At 38.7% G+C, this 21,385-nt stretch overlaps 1 protein-coding gene across 6 annotated transcripts; it reads left to right on the top strand.

Moving 5' to 3' along the window:
• The first annotated feature begins 111 nt into the window (after nucleotides 1-111).
• LOC148642116 (uncharacterized) lies at nucleotides 112-21,001 on the top strand. Of its 6 annotated transcripts, XM_088617087.1 has the most exons (25): nucleotides 112-298; nucleotides 1,695-3,540; nucleotides 3,641-3,699; nucleotides 3,980-4,199; nucleotides 5,117-5,307; nucleotides 6,618-6,791; nucleotides 7,226-7,417; nucleotides 8,264-8,361; nucleotides 8,594-8,780; nucleotides 9,342-9,535; nucleotides 10,168-10,306; nucleotides 10,491-10,695; nucleotides 10,996-11,165; nucleotides 11,892-11,991; nucleotides 12,889-13,095; nucleotides 13,296-13,439; nucleotides 13,700-13,878; nucleotides 14,739-14,947; nucleotides 15,953-16,097; nucleotides 16,250-16,297; nucleotides 17,134-17,407; nucleotides 18,456-18,553; nucleotides 19,573-19,708; nucleotides 20,329-20,439; nucleotides 20,548-21,001. In XM_088617087.1, exons 2-25 carry the CDS (start codon nucleotides 1,768-1,770, stop codon nucleotides 20,596-20,598), a joined length of 5,304 nt encoding a protein of 1,767 aa, XP_088473213.1. In that variant the 5' UTR covers nucleotides 112-298; nucleotides 1,695-1,767; the 3' UTR covers nucleotides 20,599-21,001. The 6 variants fall into 6 exon arrangements, with proteins under 6 accessions (XP_088473213.1, XP_088473208.1, XP_088473211.1 ...); XM_088617082.1 differs by lacking the exons at nucleotides 112-298; nucleotides 18,456-18,553; nucleotides 19,573-19,708; nucleotides 20,329-20,439; nucleotides 20,548-21,001 and adding an exon at nucleotides 344-1,190 and having other exon boundaries at nucleotides 16,250-17,243; XM_088617085.1 differs by lacking the exons at nucleotides 112-298; nucleotides 18,456-18,553; nucleotides 19,573-19,708; nucleotides 20,329-20,439; nucleotides 20,548-21,001 and adding an exon at nucleotides 346-1,190 and having other exon boundaries at nucleotides 3,644-3,699; nucleotides 4,001-4,199; nucleotides 16,250-17,243.
• The last annotated feature ends 384 nt before the right edge of the window (nucleotides 21,002-21,385 follow it).

Raw genomic sequence — 21,385 nt, 5'->3', positions numbered from 1 at the left:
CATTTTGATTTTGATTTGCTGCATGCTTTTGAATGTCTAAAAGAAGAAAGCTACTAGTGCATTGATGATAATATGATGTTTATATACTTTTTAAATGGTTTATCTGTTTAAGTTTCCCTACTTCTTATTGAATAGATTTTTTTTCACGGAATTCTGAATTCAAGCTGTGCTTGTCCTGCCTTTAATAGAAAAGGCCTAACTTTAGGTGTTTTTTTTAAGAGAGCAAGTCATTTGCGTTCAGGTGAAATTACTAACCCCCTATATTAAAGACAAACAGACCGACGTTGAGATTGAAAAGGTCAGTATACCCAAATTTAAATTAACCCCGAATTTTTAATCCGGGCCGGGTAAATGCGTCAGTCATGAGGCGAACGCATGCGCAGCTATAACACCTGTGCCAGCGGTTCGTCATCGGAGCCGCGCCAGGTTTGAAAAGAAATACTGTAACAGACTAACCATCTACTCATTAAAAGGTGAAAAGTCCTTATTCTTCCAGGAAGACGGATATTGTTCAGGAATGTTATCCACATTCAGTTTGAAAAAACTACGTTTTAGTCTTCTAATGTTTATTTGTCGTTCAAGAAATAACACATTTTCGTTTCACCAGTCTTTGCAGCTAAAAAGGTTGAACTCTTGATTCTAAAAGCTAACAGGTTTTGTTTGTGTTGCAAATGAGATAGGCTTAATACGAAGTGTTATGTACATTTTCATATGGTTAAATGTTCATATTTTGTTTTACCAGTGTTATTTTGATGTTGCACTGTTCACCGTTTAAATTGTCTCCCTTTGAGGCAAAATTAAGTATTTTCATTTGAGTCATTTGGGAGAATAAGACTCTTAAACGCTCCTCTGCCCTTGTTTGTTTTAATACATACAAGTCAGCGAGTGTAGGTGATAAAAATTCGGGATACACAGATTTTATCAATTGAAATGTAAATAGTGGATTTTTTCTTTTTTCTTATTCGAATTGGAAGTTGTACGTCCCTCAATGCAGAGGCGGAGAGGCGATTTGTTTACGCCATATCGTCACTAATCTGTTGCTGCGCTAATCCAGCTCTGTGCGCAGTAGGGGACACATTGTAGTAGCGGGTTTAAAACAATGGGGAGATATACAATTGGGACGTCTAATGCAAACAGGTCAAACCTTATTGTGGTTTTGAATAAGTGCGAAAACATGCAGCAGTTTTAGGGTGAGTAGCGTTAAAATTTAAAGCGTTTGATTCCTTTTAGACGTTGGGATTTTTCACTCTGTAGCGCTTTCCTTTGTTTTCGTGAAAAAGGTGTGTTTTTTATCACGCGTAAGTACTGCCCACATACTGCACTAAACACGTTGTATTGAACAGTGTAAACGTTTGAATTCAAGGAAGTGTGAAGAGGTCTCAACCTGATTCACTCGAATTTAAATATAATTTAAATAAATGAAAATGGAATGTTTGGTACATTAACAATTGATTAAGAAAGCAATTACTGTAAGTAACACTTCTGTTTATGATATATATTATTGTAGTTATAGATATATTTTTGTAGTTCTTTTATAAAACATTTTATATTACAAAGTTTTTCCTGCCACAGATTGAATTGAATTACAGCGCAGCAGTACTAAATTTGACATACTTCAGGCTTGATGTGATGAAAACGAATTGTGCTATTTCCTATAGCATATGGTATAACTAACAGTTTGCTGTTCATTATAGGTGTCTGACAGATTGTACAGAACCGACAAAGAAATTTCTGCTGACAGGGACTGTGTTGTAGCACCTTCACAAAATGGAAAAGTATCCCCAGAAGAAACCATCTGGGAAACCTTCAAAGACTCAGACAAGAAGAACACAAGGAAACTTCAATGTGCAGAGGAACCTGGGCCTTCTTGCTGATGATGGTAATGAGGTATTGGGAGTTCTTTCAATGTCCTGTCAAGACCAGCAGTCAAACCTGCTACATTCTGCAGGTAGATTGAGCTCTGGGAGCACTGGCAAGCACTTGATCCTGAAACAGAGGAATCTTAACAATGAAGAGGAATGGCCAGCAAGTCACAGCCATTACATAATGAAAAGCAGCAGACCTGGAAAAGCAACTCATCAGGACCTGGTGCACAGTATGAAACCAATTCGGTTTAGCAGAGATAACAGTGATCTCAGTTGCAAAGACTATGCATCCGCCTGCAGTAATACTTACAGCTCAGTTACCAAAGATGATCTGCATAATGCATTCAAACCTGAGAAACAGAAAGATATGAGCCTGCAGCATTTGGTGACAGAATCTGCTTTTCGTGCAAATAAGATGCTGGTTCAAAGCAATGTTCAAATCTGCAAAGCTCATGAAAAGCCTTCTGTTTTAACTAGTGATGTCATTTTTAATCCAGAGTGTTCTGAGCTTTCAAGTCAGGAACAGCCATGTTTTAATAGACGAACAGAGAACCCTTGTAATTTAAATGATTACAGTCCTGCCTGCCTGTTTTCCACATTTCAAAATGTCCTTGATTCATCTTGGACTTCTGCAAGCATGCAGATGTCAATGCTGGACCTTAGGAAAAGTGAAGATTTGCTAGCACTTGAATCAGCAGAACGACAGCCACCTAGTTCCTGTACAGCTTTTTCTTCTTCTGGTGATTCTGGTGATGGAACCGAGAATAAAGGACTTCATAACACACCAAAAAATATATCATGTTATTTTGTTCAAAGAGGAAGAAGTTGTTTCACATGCAAACTGGCTTCCAAGTCAGGTAAAACTATATCCATAAACAAGAAAGTCCATGAAAGCCATCACTTTTACCCAGAGCATATCAAGATGTCTTCACATTTTTGTGGTGATGATTCTGCAGAGCTGTTCAGTTGCCCACGTGCTACCATTGCGGAATCACTACCTGTGGCAATGGAGAGCTCAAAAAGTCAGAAAGGAGGCACAAAAGTTCTGTGTTCAGGGCTTAGAAGAGAGCTCACCTCGGCTGAAAACTTTGGTCTAAAAGAAGTAAGGTATCCATCATCTGTCTGTCAAGGCTTCAGCCATTTTAAGAGTACAGGAAAGGAACTGGTTTCTTTAGATCCCATACGACCTCAGAGCACTTTCGATACCGCTGATTCAAGTTCATGTATAAATGTGGAGATGGAAAAATATTCATTTTGGGCCCACAGCATAACGGACAACACTGAGGTCTCCAAATGTGATTCTCTGATGGACAGTCTTCACCTAATTAAAGAAAGCTATAACTTAATACAGGAGGTGACTGGTGAGTCTGACACAAAGGTAGTAGGTATAAAGAGAAATCATCAACAGTTAGGCTGCCTGCAGGGTATTGGAAATTGTGATTTTACAACAGAAAATAGTCACACTAAACATAAAAGAATCAAATGTCGGGTTAATGTAGCTGATATGTGTTCTACTGAAGAGGAACAACCGTCTTCGTTTCCACAATTTCTTCCCGTGCATGGATTTAAAGAAAGCATTTGTTCTAGCAGAGGTGGATCCAAGCACTACAAGAGGAGTGTAGGTGTTGCAGAAATAAAACCCCTGTCAGCAAGTCAGAGGAGCAAGTTATCTGAGGTAGGTAGATGTTTCGTTTGGGAGGTCAGAGGGCAACATTGTTGGGCGTAACATGATATTTCTAAGCAGGGTATGTTGACAACTTGTTTCTATTTTCCAGCAGCCTTCTGATCCAGTGAAGATATATAGCTGTGGTCCTGTTGTGGCAGCAAAAGGAAGGTAAAGCAGGATCCTTTGTCTCTTTTGACTAACTGACTACAATAAATATCAGATTGAAAGCAGCAAGTGAAATTCTTTTTGATTAAATGAAAATGTTTAAATTTCTTAACTGCCATTATTTTCATTTCTTATTTAGTAGCTGATGGATGTTACTGATGGACATCATGTTTGACTCAAACTTTAAATCTGTGCTTAAGGATGTAACAGTTTAAAAAAGAAGTCAATTGAAGTGCTCCTTTTACCATTTGAGTAAAGTGGTCAAATATTTCCTCTCACCTAGAGGATTCTTGTCACTGTACAGACACCAGCTTCTAGCCAAGTGTTTTGAGACGTGGGTGCAACGTGCGAGACAGAACGCTACAGCAAGGCTTGAACACAAGAAACAGCTGCTGAGAAAGGGGCTAGCTGCATTGGCAGGGGCTGTCCAAGTACGGCGCATGCAATATGACAACGTTTCAAAAAGAAAGAGAGCTGGGATGTTATCTCAGTGCTTTAATCATGTGAGTAACAGAAGGTTTCTGCTTCCTGTTTTAACCCTTGGACAAACATGAGTAGCATGGCACTGCTTGCTTTCAGATTGACAAAATGAAGTAACTGGTGTACACCTTGAATTATGGTCCACAAAGGGAGCCGTGATATCAGTGTGGGAAAAGTGGTTAATGTCTGATTATTTTGATTAGAACAAGAGCTGCTGGAACAGTGATAATGTCTTGTTCTTCCAGGAGAATTGTTTTTACCCATCTCAGAATTCTGTGACAGTGCATTCTCGGCTTAATCAAATAGGAGGCCAATGATATGTGCAATAAAATACAGAGGTTTACTATTGGTCTATATGATAGCTTTTACGGGGAGTTATTATGTCAGAATCTCAAAGTATGAAAAATGTATTTTCGGAATTGCCAACCAGTCAGTATGCAGTGCTAGTTCTATACCATTATCTCTTAAAGAAGTGAAGCATACATTACAGCTATTGTGTGGCAGTGCAGTGTTCTGAAACTATATCCCAGTAAGAAAAGCAACATGAAATGAGAGAATCCAGCCTTTATTACTGAACTTTAAGACATAAGAATGCCAAAAATCTTGTTAAAAGGTGCTTTGTTCCATTTTTGCCCTGCAGATTCTTTTTGCACTTATTGGAAAAGTTTCTTGCCTGGAGGCCAATGTGCAATAAATCACAATAATATGTCATTTCCTCTCAGGTGTAATTCATTGGACAAGAAGTTGGAACTAGCTACTGCTTCAGCTGCAGCAATGGCTTTCTCACACAAGTGTAGTTTGTAATATACAGCTTAAAACAAATTAACATAATTAAAACAAAATAGCTTAGAAACTATTGTATTTGTAATTTGTCATTGCAGGTCATGCTTCTGATTTATAAAATTGTTATATCTAACAGAACCTTTTTTTTCTTTTGTAGTGGAAAGAAGCTTTTGCACGCAGACACATTTTTCTCAAAAAGACCACTCCTGACATTGATTTGAACGTGGAGGCTTTAAGAAGACGCCTTGTTCGACCCAGTAATGAGCTCATTTTAAGATCTGCTTATTGCCCACGGAGGAGGAACATCACATGCCTGCACATACCCAGGGCTGCTGAGATACACTATAAGTATGTGTTTCGACAACTTTAAATGAGCTCAGTGTCAGTTCTCAAGCAAAGTGCAGTGCAGTACCTTATTTTAAATTGTTTTCAGTTCTACTTGTTTTGATTAATTAAAATGTCAAGGCATTGGGGTTGTTTATACCTTTTAAATACCTGCTGAACCCAGGTCAAAGTAAAAAGTTCCATCTTAAGTGGGACTTATGGTTTGGAACTTTACTAGGATATTTGATTCTACACTACAAATAGAGTGCTAATGTTCATGTATTAATAGTGTTTCACATTTTCTGAGTTTATTTTTATTACATGACATCCCTTTAGACCTGCCTTGGATTGGTTATTGTTCACATTTCTACATACACACCAAAACTCTACTAATTACAGAACAAGGTGCGATCCTGCTCACTTCACATCACAGCTGCTTGAATGTTTTGGCTCAACAATCTCTCATGCAGAGTTTACAGGTGAAGCTGATCTCAGTTTTAGTGACATATGTGTATGATCACCCTATTATTATTGCTTGTTATTGAATTAAACATTTCAACAATATACTCTCTGACAGACACATTTAGTGTTAAATAATCACAACAACAATATTTAAGATCGTTTTGACAAATAATGCTTGTACTCACAGGGCAATTAATATGTATTGCTAAATAGGGATTTAGTGAGGATGCGGTAAAAGCTAATTGCATTTTAAAGGGACAAATGCCATTGTAAAATAGACATAGAAAATATAGAACACCTTCAAATAGAGATCTTCTAACACTAATCCAATCACTAGCCTGATTTCATTGAAAAGATATATGTGGGTTGGCATTGTCATTCTGTGAAGCAGTACCCATGTTACTGAGTCTGGTCTACCGGTTTGGGCTTTGGACTTGATACTGCCAGGTGGTGGGTTCAAATGCTGAAATGCCCTTGATAATTTACTGAGACTCCTGCAGTAACATGCTCCATTGTGAAATGTAAGATGTGTGTTACAGATTACTCATACTGAAGCTAACAAAACCAAGTCTGCTTAATTGTAATGAGGATCTTCTTTTAATTCTGTGCCTCCACAACCACAGCTAGGAACAGTATAGAATGCATGGCTTCAGCTTTCTAAGCCTTCACCCTATATTACATACATTATGCACCGGTACGTGAAAGTCTTAAAACTGTTTAAGCTGGGACTTTCCACAAGTTACATTGGTGTGATTTGTAACAGTCCTTCACTTTTAGAAGCGAAAACAGTGTTAAGTTTTTATGTTACCATTCTTTCCAGTCTCTGGCAGGAGCCATTATGCAAGGTTTATTTATTGTCTCTTCCTTGATAGCTTGACACTGCTGTGCAAGCACTGGGCCATCTGGAGACAGCTCAAGATAAAGAAGAATGCAAGAAGACAACAGGAGCAGGCCTTCTTTTGTATGGAACGCACTCTGAAGAAGAAAGTCTTTATGGCCTGGAGCACAGCTGTGTACAAAACACGGCTTGCCAAAAAATGTTTTAGGTAATTTGTGTGCTTAATACAGTAAATCCAACTTAAATGATCTTTTAATAGCCCATATTAAAAATTCATGTTTATGTGCTCTGTGCTTTATTACAGAGTAGAGAATAATACAGAATATTTTTTCAGAAAGGGTATACTGGAATGATAGGAGTGTTTTTAAAAACTAAAAAAGGAGTCTGGCGCATAGATTATGTGCATGAGAACTTGCAATTAGAGAATGAGTGGTCCTTACTAAATAACCATGTTGCTCAGAACACTTTAACCTTCAGATCAAGTCCCAGAGCAAAAAAAATGTAAAATTGCACAAAATCCTGTGCAGTTAGCAAAAACTTTAGCCATCTTATAATTCTTTAGATTTCTTTCTCTTTCTTTCAGAATAAAAATACTATCTGTACATTTTACTTTCCATTATAGTATCATTCTTATCTCCACAGGGACCATACAGTATCTGCTGTGTTCAAAGCTTGGAGTATGCAGGTGCAATATATTAAGTGTGAGAGACAGCAGAAAGGTTTTCTGACCTCCCAGTTTCAGAGATCTTGCCTTCTGAAACAAAGCTTTCATCATTGGCGATCCAGACTAGGAGTCTATCAAAGTGAACAGGAGAAAATACAAGAAATAGTCAGGTCTGTAACATTTAACCCCGTGTGGCCTGAATTTTTCTTTTTGCAGAAGAAAGTAAGGACAGGACACTGTAGACAGGTGTCCTTTGATTAAAAAAATACTAATACATTTTTATTGTTTTTCAACTTAAATTTTCATTGTTGTACAATAATACAGACCATTGGGCTCAGAAGTCTTGACGGGTCACTGTGCACACATGTTGAATTGTGTGTTCTCCTTGAATCTGGCTGAGCAGCAATGATTAATGGCACACAATGATTCTTTAATAATTAAATAATTATTATTATTTTGTGGCACACAATTTACATCTGGCTTTTTGGGAAATCAATTTTAGCCAGCGTCAACCTCAAATCTGCAATCTAATGTCTTTTGACATTACTTTGATTCAGAAACTGTGATTCAGAGTTCACATGCTTTCTACTGATGTTCTAGTCCCTACAAGCCTTTAAAGGTTAAAGTACTGTGCACATTTTACAGGAAATTAGTTCACAGACATGACCTTTGTTATAAACTAGTTTGGTGCAAACACACAAAACTTATGGCTCAAACTATTAACGTGTGAGAGTGAAAGTTGCAAACACTGGTGTCTTACAATTTAAACTTACATTTCCAATTAATGACATATCCTTATGTTCTACAACACTTGATGTATATATATGTGACAGGGAAATGTGACGGATTATGAAATAGAACTCATTATGCACAATGCCCTGTCACATACATTTTTGCATAGATTGCATCTTCCTGCTTCAGTGAAGGACAAGTGGAAAGAGGAATCTGACAGCTTCATAACGATGATCTTCAGCTGTGTTTTTCCATTCCCTGTCCTTTATTTCATGGTTCTTCAGGATGGCAGCTCAGCGTTGGCGACAGGCTGCACATAAGAAGAAGTTTGAGGGCCTGTGCTCTAGAGCAACACAGGTGCTATACAGAAAGAGACAAGCAAGTAGGTGGAGTCGAGCCAGCATGGGTGATATGTGATCCATACAAGGAGAAAGCCTTAGTATCACTGTAAAAAAAGTTGTTATGCAAAATTGTTCCTCTTATGTGCTAAATTATAGGTATGTTCTGGGCTTCACTCATGCTGCTGTCAAGCTCCTAATTTGCTTTTGTAAGGGATAATAAAAGACCCAAGTCCAGTCAACTGTTAAATGTGATAAATGTAACTGCCTTTTTAGTTGCCTTCAGGACTTGGCATGAACTCAAGGCCTCTGTCGATTTGGAGAGAAGCAGCGTGATGATTGTGCGCCATCTGCTGGATGAGAGAAAGCTGAAGGCTGCATTTGCCTCCTGGCATAGGTTCAGTTTACAAAGAAGAGGAGCGCAGCTGTTCTGTGAGAAAGCACAAAAAAGACAATTGCTGTGGTGTGTTTGCAAGCTTAATTTCACAATTAATCTCTGCAGCCTCATTCGGTGTCCCAATGCTGTTTGCCTTTGAGGAAGTCCGGTGCTTAATGGGTAATTCTGGGCATATAAACTGAGAGCTTCCTTACTGTCTCAGAAATCAATATGTGTCTATTGAAAAGTCAAACAAAATTAACTTGTAATTTCAATATGCATGGACATTTCGATTAGCCATACTAATAGCCTAGCTCCAGTGTGACTCCTGCTGAATGTTTTATGTTGATCAATGATCTGCAAAACAAAAATTATAGATGGGACAAATTTTAAATGAAACTTAAACATAATGTTGGAAATGTTTCAGAGTACTGCATTTAAAAACAACCACTACAATAAAAATAAAAGCTTACCTAATATAATGTAATATAAATGTTGGATGTATTTTTCTAAATCTATATAGTTATTAAAGCAATAATATTGGCTTTTAAAAGCTAAAGTGGAGATAAGTTTTATAAAATCATTAAGGGTCTTTAATTCTTTCATTCAAGCTTACTTAAGCATATTGGTGTTCCTGGTTCCTTGCAGTTGCTTGGAGGCTTGGAGAAAACTTGTTCATCAGAAATCAATCTCCGTTTATTACTGGGCTAAACTTCAGAGGCACACGGTGAAGCTGTGTTTCCAGCGCTGGAAGCAAGACGTGGCACTGTTCTGTCTACAGAAGACGTTTGTCATCCACTTAGTTGAAGAAAGGCAGCGGCAAGCAAAAGATAAATGGAAAGGTTCTCTTTCTTTTCCCCTTGAAACAGCAAAACCCCTGAGACCAGATCAGGGTGCTAGGATACTCCAGAGTGTTCATCAGATACTTAATTGGTAGACCTTTTTATTCTGAAAGTTATGTCTCAAAGTTAGTTTTCTTTATAGGAAGTGTGACCTTGAAGTTATAGCTATTTCTTTTTCTTAGAGCTGTAACAAGAAGCATATTTTGCAGCAATTTCATTTTACCTTTAGATGTTAGTTCCTTGACAGCTTTCTTACGATTCAGATATAGGATAATTTACCTTACATGTACCATTATTATTATGTAAATGCAATTCTATCCAAGTTGTGGTTAATACTCTTACGAGGATCTCACAGGATCTTAAATGATCAGCACCACAGTTTAATTTTTCATCCAAAAGACAGCAACCCCTACAGGGCAATGTCCCTGTTCAGTATAATGGGGCATTGATTTGGATGTCAGTCCAGAGGGCAGAGCACCACCTACTGGTTAATAAATGCCACTTAGCTAAAAGTTTATCAGCTTTGTTAACATAATCACTTTATTACAATGTGTGTGGGCATTGTACGAAGCTCTCATTGTAAGTGTCGATATGGGTGTCAGGATCAGTGAAGCTTTTGTTATTTTCTTAAGGGTTTCAAATGAAGCAAGGCAATGCCTTTTCGGCAATGATGGATCGTCACCACAGAGCTGATGAGCTGTGTGCAGCTTTGGTACTCCAGGGGGCCTTTCAGAAGTGGAAAGAGGAGCAATACAAGCTGCAGATGGCCAGGTAGTAGGCCGTGGACAACAAGTCTGCATCTGCGCTATGCATTGAAAAATCTGCCTCTTTATACAGTGGAATTCCACTGTATGCAATAATCATTCAGAAATACAACAATGGATGCTATTTTTCACACCAAGTCTCCCCTGCTATGGAATAACACTTCTAAACTCTTTTGTTACTTTTTTTTTAGAGTATTTTCTGAAGCTGTGGAGAAAAGGAGATTGAGAGATGTAGTCAAGCACTTGCACAGGGTGGCAGAGCATGCTGTGAATGACGGAGTGCGGAGGCTCAGTTCTGCAGTGGAGCAGCGGGAGTTCCAGGCGCCAGGTCCACTCCCAGAGGACTCTCCCCCTGCCTCATTTCCACTGCACACAGCCTGCAGCTCCTTTCAGCAGGTACACACTGTTGCTGGGGTGTGAGCTCAGCTAATGGCCCACTCTTAATGGTGAACACTTTGGCAAGTACTGGTTTACTTTTTACTTACAATTACAATAACTTTTATTGTGTACGAGATGGATAGTTTAGGACACGAATGACCAAACAAAGTATGAAACTGTATAGGAAATTAAAAAATGCTTCTTATTTTATTGTTATGGTGTGATTTGATGAGACCGATGAAGTTGTTGAGGAGTACATTTCAGCCATGGAGAGGTTTAATGGAAACGCAACGTTCCTTTTCATTTCCAACACTGAAGGTCATCCTGGACATTGTGGGGAGAAAGGGGCACAGAGGTCTGCACATCAGTTTAATGTCAGTAGAACACATGAAGAGTGAGAAGACCGAGCTGAATGACTGGTCAAAGGGTGCCCACGAGCAAGAGCTCCCTTTACAGACCTCCTCATCACTGTGCAGGCTAAAACCAGGGTCAGTCTTCACTAGCACCTCCCGTTTCTCTGCTATAACAATAATTCCTTGCATTATATAGCACTAGGTGACACAAGGCAGACTTTATGCACCAGCAGCCACCACATCAAGTGGCCATATTGTACCAGCTCATTGTGGAATTTAGAAAATACATTGATCTTACAGATTGCACCATGGGATCTTTAATAAGCAAGGAGTCAGGACCACAGTTTAATGTCTCATTCAAAGGACCGCATCTCCAACAACGTGGTCTTCCCTACCAGTATACTCAGACATACAGTAGGTTTGGAAATTCTGGTTCAGAAGGAAGCTCACAAGTCCACAATCACCTATACTTATCATCTGTCTACATCTCAGCCCACATAAGTGGGTTCTATGGTACTAATTTAGACTGCCAAGTGAGAACTGGTTCAGTTGATTGACAAGCAGAGTGGGATTGGGCTTACTTTGAAATCCAATAAATGTCACAGCTACAAATATTGACATTTTGGCCTTGGTGTGCTGTCTGACATACTGATTAAGTACACCTGGTGTCAAACATCACAGACTTTTCTTGTCATATTACAATCATTTAAAACATAATTGTCCCTTAATAGAGCAAGTCTGCACATAATGAGGTTACACGCTGTGCTCCCGGAGTGCTGTACCTGGCTGTTCAACTGTTCACAGAAAGCTGTCTGAAATGTGTACTGTGCTGTTTTGTTCTGATGATCACTGCCTTCACAGAATGACAACTACAGACAATTTGGACCAAACTGTAGACATCTGTACACTTCCCCATTGGGAGCACAGTACAGTGATGCTCAAAGGGCCTAAAAGATTAAAGGTATTTATGTCTTTTATCTTTTTGGCTGTGTCATTATTTCTGGATAATTCACCATAATACGTCTGCTAGGATCTGCCAAAGTAAGGGTCATTATCACAACTGAGTTCCTTGAAGTTAGGAGATACAAGTTAGGAGTTGGGAGGAAAGGAGATACAATTTTCAATGGAGTATAACCTTAGAGATCTAGAAGAAAAGACTGTAGTTCCCAGTAATGTACTTTAACTTATCACAATTGGAAAATACCTGGACAAAACATTAACTTTTCAGAAATATTCTTCTCTCTGAGCAATGAAGAAAATGTGGTGCTGGAAACATACAATTTGCGTTGGAGGCGAATAAGTCAGAATGGGAGATTTGTTCTTATTATCGGCAATATCTCATAAGAATATAAGAAAGGTTTGGGCCCATTAGGCACATCTTGCTTTTGTTGTTGGTAGTAGTTGATCTAAAGATCTACAGTATTTCTTTAAAGAAGACAAGATTTTAACTTCCACAGCATGGCTGACTATCTTGTTTCAGACCCCCACAGGTTTGTGTAAGAAAGTGCCTCTTGTTCTCAGTTTTCCCCTTAGTTAGCAGCTCTGTATTTTGATTAAGAAGTCTATTGGACTGGTGTGATCAGCGGCTTTCACGATTCTGAATGTTTTAATTGCGTTCCTTTGCAGTCTTCATTATAGTCAATATTTAATCAAACATTTAATATAAAAGCTAGAGCCACATACATACAGTATGTAGCTTTTGATTGCTGCAAAAATGAAAACTTTAATTCTAATGGACATTATTCAGTATTTTTAAATGACATTATTGCCACTGTATGCAGTGTATCAGTAAGAGTTTAGGGATTTTAAATTGATGATAATCTGTGCTTTGTAATCTTCAATCTTTCCCTCTTTGCAGGCTTTGGTTCGCTTTGCAGTCAACAGAATCATGCACCAGTCCGTCAGCATGGCCTTCCTTCAGTGGAGACTTTACGTATCAATGCGCAGAGAATTAAATATTCTGACTGGCTACCTTAAAGGTTACAGGAGCCAGTCGGTAAAGAGCAGTGTTTTTGATACCTGGAAGTGTGAGACAGTAAAACAGATCAATGCTAAAAACTGCTGGGTTCAATTTTTTTTTCTTTCAGTTTCAGTTCTGTTTATTCTAGGAACAGATTAGGTATTCAATATTGTTGTGTGTTAGTTGTACTCAGTCACAACATGATACAACTTTTTGTTATTCCGTTTATTTTAACCCAGTAATATATTAAAGGAATGATCACCATGACTACATTTGATTTTTAGCATATCCATTCATCTTTTCAGGAGAGGGGGCTACTGAGCAGAAGTCTGGTCCTTTGGAAGAGATTGGTGTTTCAACAGAGGAGAAAATGTCTTCTACAGAAGAAAGCAGTTCAGTTTCACAAATCACACCTTTTAACTCTGAGCTTCACAAGTTGGCAGAGAAAGGTAGTGAAAGAGAAATGGCATTATCCAAATATGGAAAGGTGTTTCTACGAAGTTCTTTGTATGTTTGTATTTGGATCAATTGCTAGGAATGAAATAGTTATATACCAGCCATCATTTCTTTTTGTTATCTATCTAAGTGTCAGTGTACCATGTTGACAAGGTTGTAATATTTGTCATTTGAAAAATACTGTAGAAATGTTTGTAATGTGTTCCTTTCCACACAACCAAACCAGTCTTTGTGTGCTTTTTTTCTGATTAAGAGGAAACTGAAGGTCATCAATGGTGATGCTGAGGATCTTGTCCAGCAGGAGAGAAAAGCTCTGTGGTTTCAGAAGACAGTGGAAAGGCAGAGGGTGCATCAGAGCTTCACTCTGTGGGCTGCACATGTACGGCAGTCCTGCAGAGTGTTAGTCTACTATAGACATGCTCTCTTAACAAGGTAAATACTTGCATTCACCCTTGAAAAGTAAATTGCTAATGTCACACCAACCTGGAGCACGGTGCCCATTTTGTAATTGTATATCTTTCTACCATTTCTTTTCATTTTACAGTCCAGTTGTGGACAGCATGGTGATATGATTGCTAGCACTGTTGCCACACAGTTCTTTGGCTTCAGTTCTGGCCTTTGGCACCATTCTGTGTGGTGTTTCAGCTAACTTCCCAAATATATTCAGGGTCAGTTAGCTTGACTACTTTAAATGATCAATGTCAGGGGTCATTCCCAGGTACCCCTGACAATAGGAGATGAGCTCTGCACCGTATTACTCAGAAAGAAAGTCATGTAACCCTAACTCTCATTGAGTCTAATCTCATTAGGTTCTTTCCTTATGTTTCACTATTACATTGATGTGAATTAACAATACGTATAATGTGTTCCTTTTTTCCCCCATGTACCTGTAAGATGTTGTAATATATCACTGATTGAAATGTAGATGTGTTTAAATGGTAAAGACAAAAATATTAGAAAAGCAACAGCCATACACATTTGCATTCTTGCCGACACTCTTTTTGACCACACGTGCGTCTTGTTTTACTTTAACATATAAAAACAACATTTTCTCCTGAAACAAAGATTAACACCAGTTGCATTTCTTGAAGTTGCACTGAAAGTAACTCAATTTTCAGGAGAAAGGTAATAAATGCACATTTTCATGAGCTGCCAGTGTGTCATTTTGGTTTAATCTGGGATGGCCGGCCCTAGACTAGCTTTGAGGTCTTAATGAAAGTAGGATATGATTTCCCCTCTCGCTGTGCTTCGCCTCCCCTCAATACTGTGAAGTATGATCCCCTGTGTGGCAGAGTGTTTGTTGCCTGGGAGAGCTGGGTGCAGCGGGACAGGGAGAGGAGGGCTCTGGCAGCACAAACAAGCAGGCTGCGCTGCTGTCGCCTCCACTTCGCTAGGTGGAGAGTCTGCCTGGCACAGCACCTGGAAGCAGAGAAGAGGATTGCTGACAGATGTGTGCGGTGCATCAGGCAGACTCTGCTCCACTGGCATTCACTTACACACCGTGAGTCTCGCCGTGAATGCTCTTATTGTGTGCGCCGCGGTCTCACAAGTGTTCTTGTTCTTGAAAGGAGAAGATCAAGAAGGGAACTGATACAAGTGTTTACAATCCTCGAAGGCATTGACAGAGTCAACCCATTGGACCTCTTCTGAGCGAACAGTGAAACACAAACCAGCAGACAAAAGTGGGAACGTTTTTTAACTGAGAACGGGAGACATTTCTTTACACAAAGGACTGTGGGAATATGGAACAAACTACCCATCTATGTTACCCAAGTCGATACCCTGGCTTTTTTCTAAGAAATGGCTGGAAAAGATCATTGGATCAATTAGCTACTCACTGCCAAATGGGCTAGATGGGCCTAAATATTTCTTTCTTATACAAAGACCTTTTCCCCCTTTATCATTTAGATGTGATCAATCATAATCACAAGAGGGAATTCTAAGAATCACACCAGCGTGTCTACAGCACATCAGTGGTGTTGTATACAATCACTGAAAGTATGGAATTTGTTGTTAATTCAATGTCTCTACTAGGCAGATTGTAATGCTAATGTATGATGTAAATCAAATAGCATAAACATTACATTAAAGATAATCATTTTTACACCTATAGAAACATTGGTCAAGTTATCTCATCTGCTGTGAGAAAAATTACAACTGTTTCAGTGAAGTACTGGTCACACAGAAGCCAGAAAAAACAGGCTTTTCATCCTTACAGACTCATAAAAGTATTTTCACACTAGCTTTACAACAGTGAAGCCCTGATTGTACAAGTAAATCTACTTTAAAACATTACTTTTACAGGCTCAGTTATATGAGGCAGATAAAATATGTGCATCCATCCATTACTGCAAAGTAAAGTATAGTAAAGGTAACAGCAACCCAGAGCCAATCCCAGAAGTTTAGGACACACAGGCTCACATGAATAATTCAGATATACCAATGAACCCAGCCAGCATTTAAAATGTGTGTAATAGTGCCTTTTTTTGTTGTATGTTTTGAACAGATAAGTGCCAAATCCGAAACCTTCTGTCCGCATTTTTGCACAATATGCAGAGGACTCTGAAGAAGAGAGCACTGTTAATCTGGGCACAGAGGTCAGAGAACCTGCAGAATGCCAAGATCTGCTACCAACGATCTGTAAAGAAGAGGTGTGTTGTTTTTTTTTGCAGATAACTTTCAAGACAATGATGGAGTAATAGAAATAAGTAGTGGGGCCTAACCCTAAACATGAAATGAGGGGGATGCTCTTCCCTACAGTCAAATTAAACAGCTTAATTTTATTTTCTATGTATTGTTTTAGATGTTTACAACAATGGCGCATGGCTGTGGTCCACGAGGAACACCTGCGGTACGATCTAAACATGTTTCTGGTTGTCAAAGCTGAGAGAGACACGCGGATGGCTTTCGTGCTGTGGAAGGAGCACTGTGGCCACAAACAAGCTCACTCCCAGCAGAGACGCGAGAGGATTCGCAGTCTGGCTGAGCGAGCTGCTCTTCACTGGAGGCGGATCATGCTTCTCAATCATGCAGATACTCACTACAGAGGAAGGCTGTCTCGACGCACACTTCTGCGCTGGAGGCAAGCCCTGGCCTGCCGGCAGGAGAAGCAAAGGCAGGCTTGGATCGTCGGCAGGAAGTGACTTCAGCTCACCCAGGAGGGCAGGGCAGGGGAACAGGAGGCGGACACCTTCTCTGGCCTGGCACAGAGATGTGGTTTGGCCAGTTGGTTTAGATCCTGGGTGTCAGCATACCAGCTCTCCGTAAAAGGCAGAGGCGTCTACACCCAAAGTCAATGCAAGAGATAAACAGAACAAGTCTGGCACTTTTCCTTTTAAACTGTCAGATATATGTGAAAATGAAGTTAAAGTTTCTGTTTTATAAAGAGGCTTATTTATTCATGAAGGAAACCCTCTGGTTTTATGTGGATATAGTATGCAATACTATACAATGTCTCCTCTACCAGTAGAGGGCAGTGAATTTATCACGTATCTATTAATTACATCTGTTGCCGGTATGATTAGTTTCTTTGATTGAATGCTAACCACCAGAAGAACAAAATGTTCTGAGGATGAGATGGAAAAGTGCCAAATGTTTATTAAACTTCTAATAATATATGTTACATATGTGCATATGTTACAAAAAGAGACACATTGATCAAATAACTTGTTAATTTCTCTTCTATAGAGTGTTAAAGATTTGGCATGAAGTGACTCAAACCAACCTGACACGCAGCAAGAAGGTGCTTACATTCCAGCTTAAAATGAAGCAAAGACTTCTGACTTCATTTTTGGCGCAGTGGCATGCACAATTCAGAGAGGTTCAGCAAAGACAAAGATCTTTGGAATGGAGCCTAACCAAAGAAGAGAATTCTTTGAAAGCAGCTGTGATGCATCACTGGAAACTAGCCACCAGAGTGCAGCAGGCACACAGGCTTCACAACAGGATTGTTCTGCTTCAGGTAACGCCTACACTGAAAAGAATTTGAGATTTTGTGTGCATGTATGGGCATGTTTTGCTAGCAATTTGGGGATGAAATGTAACAAAATGTTTCAATACAGATATTAACTCCTGACAAACAGGCAATTTGTAGGGAATATTCCTACATTTTTTAAAATTAAAATGTCATCTTCTTTTGAACTGGAAAGTGTTATAAATGTTTGTTGTGGGTCAGTTTTAAACCCACGTGGAGTGGGGTATGTAGTCAATAAAAATCGAAAGAATCAAAGGGAGGTCCCTAAAAGAGTAGGATTTTCAAATGTATGCGTGTGAATCAGGTCCCTTTCCAGCTTTTTTAGTCATGAAATACAAACACTAAAGACCGACACTAATGACTGTAGTATTAAAAGGTTGAGAAAATGTGTCACCTGGACATTGTACTGTTCTCATGTTGGGAAGGACTTTTAGCATTTTGCACCAGAAGCACATCGTTACATTTGAATTCTCAGTGCATAACTAGGAACGTCATGCCACTGACGTCGATTTAGATAATGAGCATATTCAAAGCATATATTTGAATGATAAATTAATATATATGTAAAATAGGTATCCCCCAAGGAAGAATGTCTTAAAGACAATACGAGACAGATATTTGTGATTTTAAATGAAAAGGGACTTACTCTGTGACAGCACTGAAGCACTTTTAAGAATGGCACTTAGTGGAATAAACCGAATGACTGACCTTGTCAAGGGTAACAGATAACTATACCTGTGCCCCACTCAGCATTTCAACCTACAAACGTGCACTTACAATATTCACAAACAGAGGACCTTTGTATAGCATTTCTCTAGTTTTTTTAAAGCATTTGTTCAAAAGAAGTGCCAACTGAAATACCAGCACTATTGGCTCATTTTAATCTCTTTTTGATTATATCTGTACGTAGGTAAAAGCAACAGTACTCAGCATTCTCCAACGTGATAAAAATGTTTGCGAAGTGAATGATCTCCCTGTTTCACATGTTATTTCTTTTTGACCTTTAAAATGTCACACTATGCACTTCTCTGAGAAGTACTACTCTAGATGGAGATGGCAGGTTGCAAAAATGTGCAGAGACAGAATTATCTTGAATACAACGCTGACCGAAGATTGGTACCATATAAGACTCTGGTATGGCTGAATTGTGAGGAATCACAAATTAATATTTTCATTTTTATTAAAAATGCGCATCGTTATTCAGTATTGGCTGGCAGAGTAGGGTTGATGCAGGTGTAAAGGGATTTTTGAATATTCATCCCTTTATGCACTTTTTAATCATCCAGAAAGTTATTAACATGTGGAAAAACAAAAAGCCAGTAAAACAAAACTATTAGAAAAATATTCCTGTTATTAAATTTCTTTATTTACAATCTACCCTTTTCCTATCAAACAGTTCTTGGCAATCAGTAGTAGAGTTAACTAATAAAACATATTTAGAAAACTAGCTTTTTTTAATAAACATTATTATTAGTAAATCATTTACAACGATTATTAACACAATTCCATGTTAATCAATTACATGATACAAATAATTTTAATTGCAGTTTACATCCCCTAAAGTGTTATCAAAATCCCTTTAGAGTGACATTAGTCCCACTCAGTGTTGACATGGCTTTCATCTCATGGAATATTCAGGACCAGGGTCTTTCCAACATCTGCACTAACACTCACTGTTGTTTGTATTTCACAACACTCCCTGTTGATGCCAGGCTTTCTGTGTTTTTGTTTTTGGATTTGATTCATAAAAGGCTAAAGCAAACATGCTTCTAGAATATAAATGACTATTGGTTGGTTACAATCATTGTTAATCATTTACTGTCCAGGGCAATGCATACTACAGCTCAAAGTTAACCAACTTCTTAACATTGCATTGAATATTGAAGTCTTTGGGCCATCACGTGAGTGTAGTACATTACTTTAACTGTCATTTAATTTATAAATGTGGACATTTAATGGCACACATGCATTGATACGCATATATGTTTGTTTTTTTTAATTAGCACGGGACTTTCCAGATTAATGGCATAAGTCAATTTATTTTCATAACACAACACTGAAAACTAAAAGCTTTTGTGCCCTCTCAGTGTTCTTCTGTGCAGCACCATGAAACCTCTGGGGTTATGCATAAATTTGACCTCCTGTTTCATTAGTGAGAAGTACTGGAAGAGGTGGCACTCAGGAGCTCTCCTGCAGAAGTTTCACAGGCGCCTGCAGAGAAGACGCACAGCTCTCCTGTGGGATCAGTGGAAGAGCGAGACTGCAGCCATCCTGTTCACCAGGAGCATGGTGAGGAGTACGAAGGCTATGGGTTATGCACACCACCAGTAAATCACCATTTCTAAGCTTTAGCACAGTGAAAATTCATACTCTTTGGAGTGTTGTAATATAGGTCCCATTTTGCTAAAGATTCATAAACCTCCCACCCTCAAAACAGAGTATACTTTGTGTAGCAAAGTCTGATCATAGTATGTAACAGTAAAGGTGAAAAATGGTAACTCACATTTGACAAATAAAGGCATTTTTAGATTCTTAACAGTGTTTTTTTTTAAATATTGTTGCATTCTGAACAACTGCAATTCTATAGACTTTGCCTGCTTTACTCCATGGGGGCAGATTCTTAATTTTTATCGATCTTGTTTTTTATAATATCAAAAAGTGTAGCGTATTACAGACTCCTACCATGCCTGTATTCAAGGTTCCCAGACTTCCTGGAATCCAGTTATATCCCAGATTTAGGGGCATTTTGTATGACATTCAACAAGGGTGTTGAAGCTCGTGTCTGACTAAATTCAGTACCCCAATTCAATAACAAACACATCGAAGCATGTCTAAGCATGAAAAGTAAAATCATCAGAGTGGTCCAGAATGTGAAAACTGGCACTTAAATTGGTGTCTCTGCTTTCTAGTATGAACAGAGCCTGCTGGGGAAGGCTTGGAAAATGTGGAGGAAAAGGAGGATACAGACAAGAGTTTCTGTAGCATTTTTGGTGCAGCAGAACAGAGCCTTGTTAACTGAGGTAAGAGCAGTGGTGGAACATCTTCTAAAATTATGCTGCGCAATTCAGTAAGATCTGTATTAGAAATCTTTAACTGTGCTTTAAAAATAACCTTTTCTTCTTGAATAGGTTTTCACTGCCTGGCACAAACGCAGCTTTGCCCAGAAGATGTTACATTAGACAGAGGAAGGGTGACGTGGTCATGTGTGACAGAAAAGTATGGACTTTGGATCTAACTGGTGGTGTGATGGTGCTTCTCTCGAGACTTGCAGTGATTGTTGCAGTCCTGTAAAAATCAAGAAACCATCAAACCTGTTAGATGATTTGTATTGTCTATCGCGATTGCATACTAGAAAAGGAAAACAAAATGTGCATATTCATTTGTGGACTTCTAGTCAGATGTTGATTACATCTCTACATCCCTTGTAGTTTATTTTAATCTACCTAAAGATGTATAGATGTTTAATAATTGTCACAGTACTGTGTCCAGGGTGGAACTCCTGCCCCCTCATTGGTCAATGGAAGAACTGGTTGTGTCATAGATATGAGATTAATATATAAAAGTGACCAGATTTCTTTTTCATTCCTTGTAATATTTCAGTGTAGTGCATAGTTCTATTTTCTCTCCAATTGGTACAGTATTCAGTTAGCTATACTGAAGTGAAACTGGATAATAAATAACATAAATGATTTGTTTCTGAAAACATAAAAGACAGATCTTCCATAAATTCCTAAAAATCCTAATCCTAGAGAAACCCAGCTCCCTGCAGCTCCCTCTTCATAAACAGACTCCTTTTGTGTAAATATTGGCATGGAGCCTTGCTGAGAAATGCATCCCTTAAGCACATAAACCACATAGCACATTCTAGCCAGGACTCCCAGTACTGGCAGTGGATCTGCAAATTTCAGACATCAACATTTAATTTGCTGGAAAATGTATTAACAGTTTAATTCACTATGTTTTCAA

This window comes from Lepisosteus platostomus, chromosome 23 (genome assembly GCF_059453375.1).
Source record: "Lepisosteus platostomus isolate fLepPlt1 chromosome 23, fLepPlt1.hap1, whole genome shotgun sequence".
NCBI classification, from domain to species: Eukaryota; Metazoa; Chordata; class Actinopteri; order Semionotiformes; family Lepisosteidae; genus Lepisosteus; species Lepisosteus platostomus.
This window is presented reverse-complemented; position numbering and strand designations above follow the sequence as displayed.